At 31.6% G+C, this 19822-nt stretch overlaps 1 protein-coding gene across 1 annotated transcript; it reads left to right on the top strand.

Annotated features, from left to right (window-relative positions):
• Positions 1–10390: 10390 nt before the first annotated feature.
• On the top strand, positions 10391–14672 carry LOC145119931 (dehydratase family). Its single transcript, XM_079055699.1, has 14 exons — positions 10391–11114; positions 11410–11481; positions 11576–11623; positions 11719–11873; positions 11961–12155; positions 12303–12414; positions 12535–12604; positions 12943–13001; positions 13077–13200; positions 13270–13340; positions 13531–13632; positions 13771–13851; positions 14097–14255; positions 14427–14672. The coding sequence occupies exons 1-14, from the start codon at positions 10551–10553 to the stop codon at positions 14478–14480; spliced, it is 1866 nt and encodes a 621-aa protein (XP_078911825.1). The 5' UTR covers positions 10391–10550; the 3' UTR covers positions 14481–14672.
• Positions 14673–19822: the final 5150 nt, after the last annotated feature.

The following is a 19822-nucleotide window of genomic DNA, read 5'->3' as shown; positions in this document are numbered from 1 at the left end:
TCTCAGTCGATATGATATCTAGAATGGAGGAATATATGATCCCTTATCTAATGGACAAGTCATTGACAAGGTCAGAGTTTGACAACGGCTTTAAGAGCTACGATTGCCAGTTAGGTTTTGAAGTCATACTCAATAATAGTTTTAGACTTATCCAAGTGGGAGATTGTTGGATTAATGTCTAAGTCCATAACTATATTTGGTATGTACTTGACCCGACCCGGCATGGTCCATTTGGGTTGCACTTCACCGGCACAATTTATATGGATAGTCTTTTGATAATAGTATATTTATGATTTATATTAATATATTATAAGTTCTAATATATTAATATGGAATCATATTATTTAATTAGTATTGATCAAGAATTAATTTAGAATTAATTAAGTGATCAAAAAGAACTAATTAAATATGGACTCTTATATATATGGAATGAGCCAAGTTCATTTAGGTTGGGCTAAGCTTTCATAGATGGTCCATGGAGCTTTTAACCCATGGATCCTATGTAAATGAAAGGTCATGGGTATTAGGGTTTACATGGATGTAACCCTAATCCTCCATAATATATAAAGGGGTCCTTGGCTCACAAAATTGGCACAAGTGTGTGAAAATAAGAGTGAGCCGATTTTAGTGTGCATACATATTCTCTCAAGTTCTTCCAAGGTGTGTTGGTGATTTGTGATTCCATTTGAGGCTTCCACACTATTGGGGCTAAGCTCTTAAAGCTTGAAGACATCAAGCTACATCAAAAGGTATGTCATCTAACTAGAACTTTGTAGTATAGGTGCTTCATAATATGCTAGTTAGGATGAAACCTTGGAATAGTTAATATTTGCATGTATAATAGAGAAAACATAGATCCAAGGTTTATAGGGTTGCATGTACACCATAGGAGTGTTAGAATGCTCAAAACCCAACAGTTATTGTATCTGTTATCTGTTTATGTGTTGGTACTTTGGAGGATCTCATTAAGCGTTGGCTTACAGTTTTGGGTTATGTTTCAGGTGCTTCAGATGACCACGGGAAGGCGAAGGCGTGACCGTACATATTCTCATGTTTTGACTAATGTTTTTGGGAGATTCTGATGTTGAAAATGTTTTGAAAAGTATGATTGTAACAATTTGTGAATTTGGGTTGGTTTTAAAAAGTTTAAATTTCTTGTGATTTTTATGGGTGTTACAAGTCATGTCTGGTAAACCAGTCTTGTCTTGAAATAAGAAGTTCAACAAAGTATTCAAGTATGTAAGAGTGAGTATGAACAAAGTAAAGAAAATTTAAGAACAATGAGAATGATGAAGATAATGATTTGACTTGCAAGATACTTAGTATTGATGTGAGAGAAAATGTTCCTTAAGTGTTAAATTGCATGGAAATTACTTCTCCTTAAATAGCCAATGAGTGATATAAAGAAACTAACAATACTGCATGAACTATGTAAAGCTGAAAAGTCAAAAAGCTAACACTCAGGATTTTCTCGATCCTGTCCCATGGACTTTACAATAGAACAAAGACTAAAAGACAAGAAACATTAAATGCTAATACAAACTCAAAATAGCATTGCCTACAAGGTGCTTCTCGGACTTGTCTTCAATTTGGAAGTAGCTTCATTTAAGAACACATCACATCTCGAAATGCACTTGAATTCAGTTTTGGCTTGGCTTCTGATTGCTAGAGTATCATTTTCATGTATCAACAATCCCACCCTAAGTGAACTTAGAAATTAAACAACTCTTCACTTAGCTTCATCAAATACAAAGAGATAGGCACTATGGAGCCAACTTCGGACTTCTAAGTATCATCTGAGATGCTCGATGAACTTCTTCTTGACATGATCAGGTGAATCACTTTTGGCGGCATTGGAAATGAACTTCTGAAGGATTTTTGTTGGAACAAGGTGTTTGTCAAGAACTCTAAAGAATTCTTTTCGATTAGTCTTCTTTTTGAGATAGACATAACTGAGTTCGGTTCTTTAATGGGTCCTTCAACCAGGATCTGTGCTTCAGGGAGTTCGGTTGTGATTTTTTCCAGAATGCTCTTGGTTCCGAACATCTGATCAAATTCAATGTCGGATCTGCAGAACTCAACAATATAGTCCTTCAAGAAATTTATTGCAACATTGTACGCTCCAATGCTCGTGTCACTTGATTGGCGATCTCGGAAGAGAGCAGCTATGGTGAGAATGTCATTTGGGTTAATTGAAGGAAAGTCTGCATCAAGTAGTTGTATGATTCGATTCGATAAATAATTATAAAAGTTTAGGATAGGTATTATATCCTAAAAGAAGAAATATCTCTGAAGAAAGAAAATTTTATAATATTAGGATAGATAGTACGTCCTAAGGATAAGATTCAGAAAACGAAAATAGGAGTATTAGATCTAGAAATCGTAGGAAATAAGGAACTTATAAAAGATAGACATATTCATAAACAAATATCCTAAAAGTTTTCAAAGAATTTTACCGATATTTATAAAACCTGTGAACTCACCAACCTCAAGTTGAGGTTTTCAAAAATCGCATGTATTCCTAGGATGAAGGGAAGCTCAACGCAAGGAAGAGCAAGTTGCATGAAGATATATATATATATATATATATATATATATATATATATATATATATAGGTTTTAGTTTAGTCGATGTAATTAATATTATTAATGAAAGATATATTGTTGTTCTGAGATTATGTCGCTGGTCAACCCTCGGCGTTTCTGCCATCGGCCAGGAGTGTGACAACGTGTATGTATATTTGTATGTGAGAGTCATGTATTCCAACATGACAAAGAGAAATAGATAAGAGGATTATATGTACTATAATCCTACATAAGATTATGCACTTGTGGTTATAGTCACATATCTGAGCATGACAAAGAGAAAGAGAGAAGAGGATTATATGTACTAAAATCCTACATAAGATTATGTACGTGTGGTTATACACTTAAGATCATGTATCTGAGCATTTGTGTAAAACCAAATTATACAGAGATGTATAGAGAAAGAACAAGAGTATTATGAGTAATACTCTTAAGAGTAGATAACGAAAGAATGAGATTATATGTATTACAATCCTATGTATAAGCAGATGATAAATTGTATTTGTAGATACCTAAGAGATTTCAGATAGGGATATATAATCATAAGTGTATGTAGCTATGTCTAGACATGGATGATATTGTGTAGAATACCTATATGTTAATAAACATAAATTAAGAATAAGTACTTAATGAGTTAAGTACTAGATGTATATTAGAAGATCTCTTGAAGAGATAAAGAGATATAATGTCCATGAGACATGTGTTATATGATGAGTCACATAACAGAGAGAGAGAGAGAGAGAGAGAGAGATGTAGAGAAAGATGGTTCCTTCGGGGACAAGAGACAGAAGTACCTTCCGGGACAAGTGATAGAGATTCCTTCAAGAATTAGAGATAGAGATTCCTTCGGGAGTAGAGAGTATGATTCCTACAGGAATGAGAGGATGGTTCCTTAGGGAACATAAATAGATGATCTCGTCGGGGATGTAGATAGATGATTCCTGTAGGAATTAAAGATTATGTATGATTAGAAAAGATAGAGAAAAGGTTCCATGAGTGGAACAAGGTAATGAAGTTCTTTTAAGAAGTTAGAGATAATATGCGAGGGATAAAGAGTAAGGAATCTGTGAAAGGATTCAAAATAAGAAAGAGAAGGTCAAAGAATCTGTGAGGGATCAAGATGAGAAGTATGAGATGAAGCAAGAAGAGCAAGAGAAGGGAATGCATAGAGCATATAGAAGAGTAAAGGAAAAAGGCGATGAGACAGAGTATGAAGGGAGATAGAAAGATTTAGAGTAGAGTATAGAAAAAACAGAGGTAGAGGCATATATAGAGTATGTGGAGAGCCTGTGATGATCCTGAGAAGAGGCTAAGAAAGATAGAAGAGATAAATGAGTGAGAGAATACCAGTATGTGCTAGTGGAGAAGAAAAGTAGAGCATAAAGTATGAAAATGAGATAGTAGAATGCTAAGGCATAAAAAAAGATAGATGTGACGAGATGAGAAAGATTGGCAGTCTATGCCATGAGAAGAAGAGTTTAGAATGTAGAGCATGAGATAAAAGAGAATAAGAACGATTAGAGTATGAAAAATGGAATGAGTAGATAAACATGAAAATAGAAAGAATATAACTCACCAGACAGTGTTGTAGATATGTTTCATGTTTTGCAGGTTCAGGTAACAACAACCGTGGTACCAGAAGAGAAGACAGGAGCACAAGGACTTTGACTATGTTGTTATCTTAGTTGTATTTCCATGTTGTTCTTTTATGTTAAACAATTATTGTAAACCCGTGATTATTGTCTGGGATATAAAATGTTTTTACTTTTATGAGTTAATAGAATTTCGTAAATTTGTAGAAATAATCATGATAATCCCTTAGGAGGTGTTTGGTACAGGGAAATAAGAGGAGAGAAATGGAATTATTTCCATTTCCCTTGTTTGTTTTGTATTAATATGTAGAGAATAGAGAAAAAATTCAATTCCATTTTCATCAGTTTATTTCTCTATTATTTATGGGGAAAACAGGGGAAGTGAGTTGTGAACGCCTTCGAGAATTGAAAAAGAAAGCGGAGAGTTGAAAATCAAAACCCAATTTCCACAGTTCGAGTCGTGCGTTCTACATTCAAAATCTTTTTTTTCACCTTTACCTTCGATTTCAACTTTAGTTTTGTCACTTCTACCTTCGATCTCAACTTTAATTTTGGATTGTTGCCTTCGATTTCAAGTTTTATTTTGGACTGGACAATCGAATTCGTGGTTGATTTCGACTTCAACCGATCGTGATCGTGATCTTGGTCCACTCAAATTCAAGATCGATTTCAAGGTTGCTTTTGGTGCTAGCTATTTTCTACCGGTCGATTCTTGGTAACCCCACAATTCTTCAATTAAGGTAAAAAAAAATCCATATAATAGATTAAATTGTTCTTATGTTCTAATTCATTAGTGTTTGTGAATTATAATGTGTTTTAAGTGCTTATGGTTTGATCGATTTATGTTGTAGAAGATGATATTCTTTTGATTTATTGTTTGATCATCTTTGAATTAGATGTATATTGTAATAAGTGTTCATCGATTGCAATTTTTTTACTGGTTTGTGCTTGAACTGTATGAACAAAACATTTTTTTTTACTATTTCAGCTTTGAATAAAATTTTTATCCCAACTTTGAACCCCTATAAAATCTTCATACGAGCTCGGAATGAGGTGATTGTTTTTCAAGATTGTAGTTCATTGTCTTGCTTACGTTTTAGGATAAAAAAAATAGCTTAATTGGTTAAGATTTGGCTGAGTTATACAACCCTAAACAGTGGCTGCTTCGATTGTTGGTTAGTATTTCAACATGTTTTAGAAATTTTGTCCCAACTTTGAACCCCTATAAAATCTTCATATGAGCTCGGAATGAGGTGATGTTTTTTTTTTAGATTATAGTTCTCAGTCTTGGCTACGTCTTAGAATAAAAAATAGCTTAATTAGGGGGTGTTTGGCTTATCTTTTGAGAGGCCAAAAGTCCTTTTTGGAAAAGTTGCAAAAAGTCAGGTTTTCCTGACTTTTCCAAAAAGTCAGTTTTCCTTATATCCAAAATCCAAAAGTAGCTTTTAAAATGATTTTACCAAACATCTTTTACCTTTTATCTTTTCCTAAAAGGACTTTTGACCTCTCAAAAGATAAGCCAAACACCCCCTTAGTCAAGATTCCGCTGAGTTATACAGCCCTAAACAGTGGTTGTTGTGATTGTTGGTTAGTATTCAACATGTTTTTAGAAATTGTCCCAAATTTGAACCCATATAAAATCTTCCTATGAGCTCGGAATGAGGCGATATTTTTCTAGATTGTAGTCCTCTGTCTTGTCTATGTTTAATATCAACAAATAACTTATTCGGTTTGGTTTTTGCTAAGTTATACAGCTCCAAACAGTGTCTGTTAGGATTTTTGTTCAATATTCCAAACAATGTCTATTTGTAACTTTATTAAAAAAATGTTGTTTAAATAGTGATAAAACAAGTGTGGTAATATTTCTTTAATTTGGATCTATTTGTAACTCTATTAAAAAATATTGTTTAAAAAGAAATAAATAAGGTAAAAAAAACTCATTTCCATTTCACTGCTTAATACAGCCAAATAAGAGAACTTATTTTCAGAAACATTTCTCTACTGTATTCTCAGTTCTACCAAACAGTGAAATCAATTCTCTTTCTCCAACTTAATTCTCTTTCTCTGCATTTCAATTCTCTATTGCAATTCCATTTCTCTGTACCAAACGCACCCTAGGAAATCCAGGTCGTTACGGTGTTGTTCCATATACTCATACATATCGATTCTTATAATAAGTTTTTCATCATCTGTGGGACCCAATAACATAAACGAAGTAGTTAGTTGTTAATATCTCCTCAAAACAGCATGAGACCTCAATAATGCCTCCGCCACAACACTAATTGCCTGATATTGGCCTACAACTCGTTGATGACTTATCTGCCTCCTTTTAATTAGAGGGTGATTGTGGTGGAGTCTAACAGTGGCTAAAGCTATAGGAAAAGTTGCAGGTGAAAGAAAAAATGGTGAATGTGAAGAGGAAATAAAGAATTTACAGGCTTCACATAATAATCAAAAGGTAAAATAGTCTATTTATAAAAATAATAATTTTAAAAGGTTTAAAATATATTTGGAATTGCTAAAATAAAAAATTTAGACAAATTCAATATTTTAAAAATTAAGAAGATTAAATATGATATTTTAAAATTAAGCTGGACAAATAATATTTTATGAAATTCTTCTTATCATTTGTGATTAATTATTTTATAATTTTTATAGTCTATATTAATTTATTTTGTCAACAATATATCTATTATTAATAAAAGAGTCTTTAAACTGCCACATGACACTTTTTTAAGCCACCACTATGACAAGTGTCACTACCACATAAAATCATTGACTAATTTTCCCGCCCAGCTTCGATCTCTGTTTCCGCTCATCTTCACCCTCTTAGTTTGAAATACATATCATTGTTTACCAATCTAATATCCCAATAAATATCCCTATAAACCAACTAAGAGATTTTAGGCAACAAATCAGGGATCCTGATTTCTAATTTTCCCCTTTTTATCAGACTTGCCTAATGATTAAGGATGCCGATTGCATTTCTAAACGAATTCACACAAATTTAGCAATTATGTTTGCGTCTGCTCTTCGATCGCTATCTCTGATGGCTTTGAGATGAGTTTTTTTTCGCTCTCATGTAGTTCATAACTTGAACCAGGTTCAAATTTTTATTTTTATTTTCGATTTTTAGCCCTAAATTGATTTGTGTTGCTTGAACTAGGTTCGATGTGTTTTGTTTGATGTATTGGCTAGAACATTTTTAAACATAAGTTGATGTGTTTTTCTTGGATCAGGTTCAATTTTTTTTTTTTTTGTGATATCTCACGTTTGATTTTTTTTTATATCTCAGGTTTGATTTTTTTTATATCTCAGGTTTGAAGACTTGCACATTGACGTTCTTAATCTCGATTTTAGGATAGTAATTTTCCTCTTTAGCTTTTTCAATTCATTATTTTAATTAAGGTTTCTTGACGTAGCCAAAACATGCAACTGCTTTGAGATCTTACCAAAATGCTTAATGTCATCCCCTACTATGTAGTTGCATCATGATTTGTCGGCTTTTGGTAACGAATTTGAACCTTTATTGATTGTTTGCTCTAATAGCTTTCTTTTTGGATGAATTAAAGGCTAATGGATTTTAATTTTGATTGAGAATAGGAGATGCATAATTGATTTTTTGTCATTGATTTTATTCCATAATTGATTTTTTGTTGCATTGTATATAGACTTGATGATAGTTTAAAGTTTTGACAGTTCTGTTTTAAAGACATCAACAAGCTTTATTGGTTTTGGTTTAATAAGAGCTGAAGATGGTGAATTTAATCCTAAGGATTCTCAAAAGCTTCTACTTTTTCTTTCATTCTTTCCAGGGTTTGGACCATTTTCAAATTCTGTGTCATTAGTTTGATTTCGTTTTTTTTTAAAAAAAATTTCTTTTCAATATCTATATTTAATTAGTTAGGTTTCATTTCAGTTGGAGATTGAAACTAGATCTTTTTAGTTTTTATCACCGGCAGCCAAAACAAATAAATGTGGCAGCCAAAAAAATCCTTCATCAATGAGTAATGAGGAAGTATTCCTGTAAATGAGTTAATTTGAAAAAATTACCAGAATACCCTTTTGCTGTAGTTTAATTTCCTGACTTTGATGTTCTATGAATTTGTTGCATACTATTTTTAATTCGATCTCACATATTTATGTTTTTGCGCTTTTAATCATTTTTTTCCGACTATATTTGGGATTTAACTTTGCCATTTAGTTTCTCCCATTTGAATAACAAATAATGATCATTACAAAAAATGACCGTGTTGCCGTTTCAGCAAAGTAGTTCTCCCAGTTTAATGACAAAACCTGTCCATTTTACCCTTTGTTTGGGTTTTGGAATTAATATTAAATACAAATAACCATTATAATGGATAATGTGGTCTTAAAATCAGAAAAAAACAAAGGCCGCTCCACTGTTGTATTTGTATTTAGAATACATATATATTGTTAACCTGATAATTTGTCCTTTTTTGTGAATTGACAATTAACCTTAAACTATTTTGTGATTTAAACTCTAATATGTAATATATATTGTTGAGCTTTGATAATTTTTTTTGTATTAGAAATTAACCATAAAATAAAAATGTAATTTGAAAGTACATTGCATGATGTAAAAAGAGGACAATCACAAAATAGGACAAACTCAAACGTATTCTAAATTAAAAAAGGTCCTTTATTTTAATTTTTATTAAAGAATTTTCATTTTGTTAATTTTCTATTTAACAATGTATGAAAGTAGCCAGGAATACAGCTTATATTGTTGTTTATTTTAAAAGAAATGCAAGTACGATGCTAATATTGTAAAATAAACTATAGTACAATGTTATTTCATGTTGTGTGTGTATTTAAGTGTTTATTGCTACTTATTTTTTTATGAATTGAAATTTAGGATTATGGTTAGCTCATGTAGATTACACCTTGCAAAAATGGTCTAGAAAACGTAATAGGGTGCAAAAACATAAAGATTTTTTGAAAATTACCAATTTTCTCAAAACAATACTCATGAAAGAGCCTTTGGAAATCAATGTTCAATACAACTAAACACCATACATAAATCAACTACTTATATATGTTTGATAATTGCCTAAGCAAAGTCCACTGGTAAAGGTCTCATTGGAAGTAATACGTCGGTCTTGTGATTTAGAAATCGAACAAGTTTTTTTACAGCCGTAGGAACAAATGCGTATGTCCAATACGCATACCTCATTTAGGGTTAGACTCATTAAAGGGTAAAATTGTAATATGGAAGTATAAGTGGTTAATAATTGATTATGCATTAACCTATATATCTTTTTCAATTAAATTGGATTATGCCAAGGAACAAATGTACTTTTTTAATTATAAAACAATTCAAATTTGTTTCTTAACATTAACATGCACATTTTTTCAATCTATAAATTTTGAAATAAAAAAAATCACCATTATAAAATAACTACATTACTTAAAGTGTTAATTAATTAGCGTTTTTAATAAATAAATAAATTTATGGTTCGATACGTTTTCTACTCTGCGACTATAAATACTTAATAAATATGTTTTTTAATAAAATCATGCAAATACATCATATGTATAAAAAAAATTTCTGCCTATATAACAATTTCACGTTGCATTTTCTTAATAAATCTTATTCATGATTAACATGTTATACGGCAAAATTCTTATAAAAAATATTATAAAGAAAAAACATTCAAGAAATTTAACGACTAATTACTCATAATGGATTACTTGCTATGCTTTAATTCATATGATTTGTTGATATTAACATCGACTTTATTATGTGTAAAATATATATTATCGCTTTAATACATGTAAAATACATATTATTTATATTGAGTCATGTTTATTTGACATACACCCCCTCCTCATACCTATTTTCATGGTTATTTTATTCATTATTATTTGATCTTATATGTTTAGTAATTAATATCATCTTTTCTTAATATAACTATTAATTTTTTTTGCAGATTCAAAAGCCAATATAGAGCTAAAGAAAGGAAAAAAAAAAATAGAAAATTATATTTGAATATTAAAATATCTAAAGTTAATTGATGATTACTTATCAAAATAATTCTAAAACTCATCACCTCCGATGTTATGTACTACTTATCAAATTAATTCATGCTAATATGTTATGATTTTTTGTTTTTGTATTAATTTTTTTATTTGTATAAATTTTAATCATTTTCCATGGGTTATAACCTTAACTTTAGTGGAGATAATAAGTTGGTAGAGCAGCACACATATTTCGCCATTTGTTTCTCCCATTTCCCTGATACTGAGTGACCTTTTACTCATTCTAGCCTATCACCTCAACAACAACACGCCGCCTTCGCCGCCGCCGCTTGCCGCCAGCACCTCCGTTGACTTTCAAAAATCTCCACCATGCAAGCTTCCTTGATTGCCCCAACTCCCCGCCCCACCAGCATTCTCCCATCCACAACGTTCCGACCACTCATCCCAACTACCCATAAACCCTACACGTTCTCACCCCGAGCCTCCGCCGCCTCCTCATCCACAACCGAAACAGTCCCACCACCACCACAATCTGTATCCTCCGTCGACCCATCATCAAAACTCAACAAGTTCAGCTCCAGAATCACCGAACCCAAGTCACAGGGTGGCTCTCAGGCCGTCCTTTACGGCGTGGGTCTCTCCGATGACGACCTTAAAAAACCCCAAATTGGTATTTCATCTGTTTGGTACGAAGGGAATACCTGTAACATGCACTTACTGAAGCTAGCTGAGGCTGTGAAAGAAGGGGTTCAAGATGCTGGAATGATTGGATTCAGGTTCAACACTATTGGGGTTAGTGATGCCATTTCAATGGGGACTAGAGGAATGTGTTATAGTCTTCAATCCAGGGATTTAATTGCTGATAGCATTGAAACTGTTATGTCTGCCCAATGGTATGATGCCAATATCTCCATCCCTGGTTGTGACAAAAATGTAAGTTAACCCTCAATCAATTTCTTTTATATTTCAATATTCCTTTTTTTTGTTTGTTAAAGAAACTCTTTTGATCTTTTTGAGGTTGGTTATGATTTGCTATGGAATCTATCTCAAAAAGTTAAGCCCATTTCTTATTAAAAAAAGGCCATTCTCAAGAATCTTGATTGACATATTGGAAAAGGGGTTATTTCTAGTGGTTATTACTAAAATTATGAATCATTTGCTTAAAATCATGGGAAAATGTTTCTTCTATATGACATGATCAAATACATTCAAATATTTTGTTTTTCAGATGCCAGGTACCATTATGGCAATGGGTCGCTTGAATCGGCCAAGTATAATGATCTATGGTGGCACCATTAAGGTCTGATTTGTATAATTTATAAACACTTTCTTTATATAATTTTATTCAGTAGGTATTTTTTTTTTTGTTAATTGCTTATAAAACTTTCTTGCAGCCTGGTCATTTTCAAGGCCACACATACGATATAGTGTCCGCATTTCAGGTATAATTAATGTTTTGCTCATATCTTATTTGCTACTCTATCTAAATAATATTTTTTAATTGTAATAATTTTTTATTTGATATTATTTTTTATAGGTTTATGGAGAATATGTAAGTGGTTCCATAACTGATGAACACAGAACAGATGTACTTCGTGCTTCTTGCCCAGGGGCAGGGGCATGTGGAGGAATGTACACTGCTAACACCATGGCTTCTGCCATTGAGGCAATGGGAATGTCTCTTCCTTACAGGTAGGGTCATTTTCGTAATTTCACACTGTTCTATTTGCAATTTATAGATTCACCATGTGATATTTTTTATTTTTGTATTTCCAAAAGCTCGTCAACACCTGCTGAAGATCCTTTGAAGTTGGATGAGTGCCGTTTAGCTGGAAAGTATATTCTTGAGTTATTAAAAATGGACTTGAAACCAAAAGACATAATTACCCCTAGATCAATGCGTAATGCAATGGTTACTGTGATGGCTCTTGGTGGATCCACTAATGCTGTATTACACTTGATTGCCATAGCAAGGTAAAACAGCAAATTTGTTAGATTAATGTTTTCATTGATTTGATTTTGACTTTCATTTCTTCCTATTACAACTTTTCTTAGAAAAAAACTACCCCATTATAGCAATTCAATCCAAATAAAAAGCAAATTTTACTGTTTTAATTGCAGATCAGTTGGCTTGAGCTTGACTCTTGATGATTTTCAGAAGGTTAGTGATCAAGTTCCATTTCTTGCGGATCTTAAACCAAGTGGAAAATACGTTATGGAAGATGTACATAAGGTCAGAATCGTAGTTTTCTTTTCTCAAAGTTCATTGGGAGATGATTTTAGATTTTTGTTGCATACCCTTGATTTCTTTATTTCTTATATTCATTTCTTTATTTCTTTTGAATTGGTTTAGATTGGAGGAACACCTGCAATCCTTCGTTACCTTTTGGAGCTCGGGTATCTAGATGGAGATTGTATTACAGGTAGGCATAATAAAAACAAGTGTTTGACTAGTTGACTCTCTAAACAATTGCACTTGACTTTTTATTATAATCCTTGTGAAAACACTACAAAACTCTGAAATGTACATAAATTAAGAATTTTGGACAAGTTATCGAGATTTAATATTAAGAATTTTGGACAAGTTATCGAGATTTAATAAGCCAAAAGAACCATCTTTTTTGACACCATTTATCCAAAAAGTGTGTATTCTTGCAAAATTAGTGCTTTTTGTTTGCATTTTTTATAAAGTAGTTGGATCTTTTTTCATGTTGAAGGAATTTAAGTTGTTTTCTATTTTTTTTTTTTTGGTTATTTTCAGTCACGGGGAAGACATTGGCAGAAAATGCAAAACTTTTCCCTTCTTTATCCGAAGGGCAGGTGATATATCATAATCTTTTCGACTTTTTCTTGAAAATTCATTTAATATAGCAAGAATTTGTCACTTTTTTCCAGCAAATTATAAAAACACCAGAAAACCCAATAAAGAAAACGGGTCACCTTCAAATATTATATGGAAATCTTGCACCTGAAGGTTCAGTAGCAAAGATCACAGGAAAAGAAGGGTTATATTTCTCTGGTAATTCTCCCATTTTCCCATTTTTTTTTTATTTAATTTATGAATAATGATTTGGGAGACTTTTTTCAGGTCCTGCATATGTCTTTGAGGGGGAGGAAGCCATGATTGCAGCTATCTCTGAAGACCCCATGAGTTTTAAGGTAAACTTCTTTGACTCTAATTAAGAAATAACAATGTTTGAATAGGAAAATGAAAGTCTATTAAAGTATAATACTGTAATAGAAAGCAAATGAAAGTAAGATGCTATAGTAAACTAATTAAAAGCATGTTGCTATTTCTTGAATTTAGTCCCTTTTTTTATTTAAATTTTTGAATGAAATCTTGTTTCAGGGGAAAGTGGTTGTTATTAGAGGAGAAGGTCCTAAAGGGGGCCCTGGTATGCCTGAAATGCTGACACCAACAAGTGCAATAATGGGTGCAGGTCTTGGGAAGGTAATTTTTAGGGTTTCATTCAAAATGGCTTAAAAAGTTATAATTTTTCTTGTTTCTAACAAATTGTTTTTAAAAGCTGTTTAGATTGTGTAAATTAGTTATTATATCGATGAGATATAAATTTGTGAAATTTTGCAGGAATGTGCATTATTAACTGATGGAAGATTTTCAGGTGGTTCACACGGATATGTTGTTGGACACATTTGCCCTGAAGCACAGGTTTCATCTTTTTCCTCTTTCTAACTTCTAACCCCATGAAAACTTGCACCTTAACTTAACTACCACCCAATGGGCAATTAGGTAATTTTAACCGCAAAATTTGCCACAAAAGCAAAAGTTGGTGATTTTGATTTACAACTCTGATTGAATATGAAGAGTCATTTAAAGGGCAACAACGTAATTTCTGTTATATAGCACATTTCTTATTAAGGCATTAAGTGTAGTTTGAAAATATGGGGATGCAGGAAGGTGGTCCAATTGGTCTAGTGAAAAATGGGGATGTAATTACTATAGACATCAGCAAGAGGAGAATGGATGTTGACTTAACTGAAAAAGAGCTGGATGAGAGAAGAAAGGCATGGAAAGCTCCTGCATATAAGGCTGAAAGAGGTGTCCTTTACAAGGTACATTCCATTTTTTTTTTTTTTTTCTGAAAATAAACACATTGACTTCAACTTTTAATGATAAATTCACCAAAAGTCAATGCCCAAAGTTGATGTAACAGATGAGTCATTTGAATGGATAGTAGTTGTGTTTATAAAATCATGTAACAATCTTGTTGGTTTTTTTTACAGTATATAAGGAATGTTCAATCAGCCTCGAAAGGATGTGTAACAGATGAGTCATAGAGGTTAGGGAAAGAAGATCTAGAGAATTTTTCCAACTCCGGCTTATTATTTATCTTTGTGTTTACTTTTGGTTGTTTTGAGATTTGAAACTAGAGGATCCAGATATTGTGCAATGCTCCATAGTTGTATGTATTATGTTCATTTCTAATTCTAAACTGCCATAAATTGGAAAAGAAAGTCGTCAGATCCAAATTGTTTGGTAAAATTAGTTCTTATTGACTTGTTTCCATTGATTGTCTTGCTTACTTGTTGAGTTGATTGCCTTGATTACTTGTTGAGTTTTTGCCAACTTGTGGTTTAAGTATTGAATTGTTTAATGAAGCTCATTAAAGTGTCCGAAGGATCTTTCAAAGACCATGCTATAATGAAATTCCACAAAGACCACATCTATAACCTACCCATACTCTAATAGCAAGTGCTAATTTGAATGGTATTCCTTCGGACATGAAGAATAACCCAAGGACATGACGAATAAACCAAAAATTACATCTTATCATCCAAAGCAAATCTTATCATCCAAAGCAAATATATGAAGTGAGAAGGACATAAATACATATTTGATTAGATGACCTTATCAAGAGAAGGGTCATCCATTTCCATAAAAATAACAAGGCATTAAACAAAGATGTTTTGTTGTTGAATGATTTGATGAATTTGATTAGTTAGAGTATAACAAAAAAGAGAAAAATGTCTATTGTTTATGTTGTTACTTGTTTGTAGACAGTATAATAACAAGGTGAGAGAAATGCATTTGTTACAGAAGGCTTTAACACTTCGAGTAAAAAAAACATTGTGGGATCATTTGGGTAACTTGAGATCTCACTCTTTGCTACACGATAACCGATTTGTTAACTAGAAGGGAATTATAGACCTTTCTCGTTTGATGAGTGGAAACGAGGAAACATCATTCTGTTCCTTTGGTTTTGTTCGTTGCAACCCCAACAAATGAAAGATGTTTTTCGGCGATGAAACTCTTGAAGACCTACTTCAGTAACAAAAATGAGTGATGATTTTATGAACGTAGTGTTGGAAAAAAAAACACTTACATTGTTAAAATTGAAAATTAATGGACCGTTTTAAAAAAAATGAGTAAACAAAGACGTCAATTTTAAAATGTAATATCTAAACTACTTTGTTATATTTAATAAAATGATAATTTTTTAATTATCTTATTACATTTTATTGGAAAAAGTGTGCTACCGCTAACAGAATTTTCTGGTTCCACCCTGTATGTGAATATAAAATTTTCTTTAATTTGAGTTTTTTTAAAAGCTCTTAAAATCTTTTAAAACGCACTACCAAACATACCTTAGGGGGTGTTTGAGATTTGCTTATTAAGATAGTTTTGTCACCGTTAATAAGCACTTTTTAATATTTGGATAGAAAAATATGTAAATATTTATTGACTTGAGTTTTTGATAAGTGCCTTATTTAGAACTTGATTTACATGTATTTACTAGTTTGCCCTAATTCCAACCACAAACCTAAGAGATGGGATAACCATGCAACCAGAACCTATGGAACATTTCCTACGCAATTAATGGAGTGCCCTTATCAACAACATTTTCTGTAAGAAATAAAAGCTGCTACAGCCTTTGTTAACAGTTTATTTTATTTTTCTCATTATTTTATTGTATTATATTTGTTTTCAATTATTTCAACATGTTACTTTATTATTTTCACTTTGCATTAAATACCACAATTTGATAAGCAGTGTAATATTTGATATTCATCCATACATACATCGATGACGTCTATGTTGTGTGTATTTATAAGAAAGCAATAATATGAACTATCACTAGTTTAGTGGTTATTATTGATATATATTTTAATATTATTGAAATAAAGTTCTGTCAAAATATTACTATAGATAACAAAAAGAAAAGATTATATGTAAAAACATAATAAATCAATGATATATAAGAATGTCTTTTTTGGTTAATAAGCAAAATTTATCAAACACCAAAAAAACAACTTATCAATTTATTCCATTTTTATACCTAATTCAAAAAAATTAATAAATTCCGTTTTGATACTGTATAAACTAATAAACACTTTTATAAAAAGACGTAAACTATTTTAAATAAAATCCCAAACACCCCCTTATTCATAATACCACGGTCCACGGGGCAAGAAGGTTTCAAAATCAACGTTTTAAGATCTCATGTCGTAAATATAACAAAAGGAATTCCTATTATCTAAATGGAATACTTATTGGTAACTTCATTTTTATTTCGGGGTTGAAAGAGATATCAATAGATGGACTTTGTGATTATCATTTTGGGTTAATAGCTGTAAAGAAACACGTGTTCAGTCTGTTTTCACTTTCAAAAGACAAACTTTTAAAATCACTGTTACTGTCTACATTTATATATTACAAGTTCATATAGCAATATATTTATGATGGTGCTAGAAATAATGATTATTTCCTTACAATCTTAATCACCCAACAAGTATAGAAGATACTACTGACTGAATCTGGTTAATGCAGATTTGTTGGAGACTAAAGTTGAACATCTTGGAACTTGAGGTTTTAGTCCTAGAATAATGTGTAGTTGTGTGGAACTTAGGCCTAGTTCCCGAGTTTAATAAAAGAAAAGAAAAGAAGAGAAAAGATTAGAAAAGAAAGGAAAATAATTTTTTTTTGTGTTTCCGAGTTGGAAAGAAGTGGAAGGAAAATTAATCATTTTGTTCTTTCTTTTTAAATCAATCCAAATCGGAAGGAAAGTTTGGAGGGAAAATGATTCTTCTATTTCCTTTCTTTAATGAAACTCAGGAACACCAATTTCTTTTATTTTCTTCTCATTTCCATTCATTTTCTTGTTTTCTCTCTTTAAGTTCGGGGTGTAAGCTGGAGATTATGTTTGTTAACGTTGAGGAGCTGCTGGGTATTATTGTTAAAATAGAGATGAAGCTTTAAAAATTGTACTAGGGGCTTGGATGCTTTTACATGTGGAGCTTTAATTGGATGAACTAAAGCCTTCCGAAACTTGTACTATGATAGTTGTATGATTGTATGTCTGTATCCACTTCAATGACACAGCTCTATTCATACATGTATAGTGAGGCAGATTGTACGCTATATATAGAGATAGAGAGTGTTAGGTTTTTTTGGACATTAGGTCACAATATACTCTCCACATTATCTATATGATAGTCTATTTGTTTTTCTCTTAGAACTCTTAGGGTTTCATGTTTTTGATCTTTGTTAGGATAGAACAATGATGAGAGAAGAGTGTAGTGCAGGATCTGTGAGGTTTTTCTTGTGAGCAAAGTCGTTTAATGAGAAGTTGATGGTTTATATTTTTAACAGTTTAAAATAAAAACCCACTTACCTAGTTATCCTCCTATTTGATTATATATCTATGTAAACAAATAAATATTCATCTTAAATTGCGTTCTCTAAGGCAGCAAGATGCTGTTGCCATGTGCATTTTGTCCTATGTTTACAAAGGGAGCATCTAGGCTGGAATTGGAAAGACTCTCTCTCTCTCTCTTCTGCCAATGATTTGATTAAGTTTGGTTTTTCCTAAACTTGGAATGAACCAAAAACTCGGTTTCTATCCTGAAAGAAAAAATCCTTTCTTTCTAAATTATTGATTTCTATGTCCCATTGCATCAGCATTCAATTTCTTCCGTTTTCATTTGGTTAACAATTTCATCAAGATGTCTTACGTATCAACTTCAAACTACTTGATTGGACACCTAAATATGTTTACATCAATGATTTGAGAAAATTTAGACTGTAGACTAGAAAGCAAACTCAATTTTAAAAAGTATTTGTGAAACGGCGCGTAGTCTAAGGTTTTTTGTTATGTTTTTATAGAAAAAAACAAAAACGCAACTAACATTTCCTGGGGTCCAAGATGATTTTTTAGTATTTTGTTTGATATAGTATTTTTCCACACTTCCACAAATGATTCACGTTCTAAAAAATAAGCCAAAATTATTTTGTCTTAATGCTATTGTGCAATTATCATTTTTCATATCCTGATATTTTGTATGTGACACTCCGACCCTATGTACTTTAATTCACTAGGATAAAACCTTTTATTTGGTTTAACAAAATTACATAAACGGAAATGCATAAAAGAAAATCTATTATAACAGCTAATAATACATTCAAACTTCTATTAAATTAATAACTATTTATTGTGTACCTACTCATTCCTTCTGAGATACATACATGAATACATAAACTTTAAGCTTAGTGACTACTTATGGTTTTGATTATTTAGCATAAATAGTTAATGCAAAAATAACAATCAATGCATTATTTCTTGAAACATGCTTAAAAAAATATTATTTTGAGATTTCATAACTACATGTAAGTAGCCCATATAAGGTTGTCCCATAAGGTCTATTTGCAAGATGATATTTCATACCGTACCCTATACGAAGGGTATTTAAATGGCCAAACTGAACATGTATAAAACTTTGATGCTATCTTGATAATATATTAACACATGTTTTTATGTGACATAAAAGAACTAAAAAAATCTATGTGACAATGTGTTAGGAGTGTTACCACTCCCTCCAGTCTTAGAAGCTTACACCGCAAGCTTCTAGCTCTTTTATGTCATCTTCTAACTTAACTTAACCACTTTATAAGTTTACACCTTACTGTCTCTTTAAGAGTTTTCACTTCATGCTTCTAACTTAACTTAGGGGTGTTTAAGATTGCTTTTTAAAATATTTTATTGACTTATTGGATTTTCGAAAAGCTAACAAGTTAAAAAAAATGTTTGACAAACTCAAAAACACTTTTCATAATAATTTTTCCACTTCAAAAAACACTTTTTAAAAAGCATGTAAAACTTGACTTTTTGAAACTGTTTTTGACATTTTTACCAAAATAATTTCAAAAATGAATTTTTAAGCTAAACATTTTTTTTAACTTATTGACTTTTTCACCATAAAAGTTAATCCACACACTTTTTAAAAAACTCTTTTTACCAGCAGTTTTAAACACCCCTTAGTCACTAAAAATCTGGATAGCCCTTATCTTGTACAACCTATATATAGGTTACATGGTCAATCTCATTGTCATATTATGCTTTGGTGGCTTGTTCTTTGTGTTGTAGTTGTAGTTATTGTTAGTATGATGTCGGCATATAGTAAGCTACTTGTGTGCTTACTTTTTTAGTTTTAACTTTTCTTTAAAATAAAATTTGTAATAGTTTTTCATAACAAATATTTCTGAAATGTTTCCCATTTTTGTCCGTCCTAGTGTCGATTAAAGTTATTATTATGTAGATATTCTGAAATGTTTCCCATTTTTGTCAGTGTCCTTCTAGCCAATATCAACATTTAAAATGCAAAAGGAGCTATAATACTACAAA

The sequence above is a fragment of the Lactuca virosa genome, chromosome 6 (assembly GCF_052849685.1).
Source record: "Lactuca virosa cultivar CGN04683 chromosome 6, Lactuca_virosa_CGN04683_v6, whole genome shotgun sequence".
NCBI lineage: Eukaryota > Viridiplantae > Streptophyta > Magnoliopsida > Asterales > Asteraceae > Lactuca > Lactuca virosa.
Note: the sequence above shows the minus strand (reverse complement) of the source record. Positions and strands in the feature narration are given on the sequence as shown.

Coding starts and splice junctions, on each gene's coding strand:
- LOC145119931 (XM_079055699.1), top strand. CDS start 10,551: ATGCAAGCTTCCTTGATTGCCCCAACTCCCCGCCCCACCAGCATTCTC. Junction 11,115..11,409: donor TCCCTGGTTGTGACAAAAAT/GTAAGTTAACCC, acceptor TTTGTTTTTCAG/ATGCCAGGTACCATTATGGC. Junction 11,874..11,960: donor GGAATGTCTCTTCCTTACAG/GTAGGGTCATTT, acceptor TATTTCCAAAAG/CTCGTCAACACCTGCTGAAG.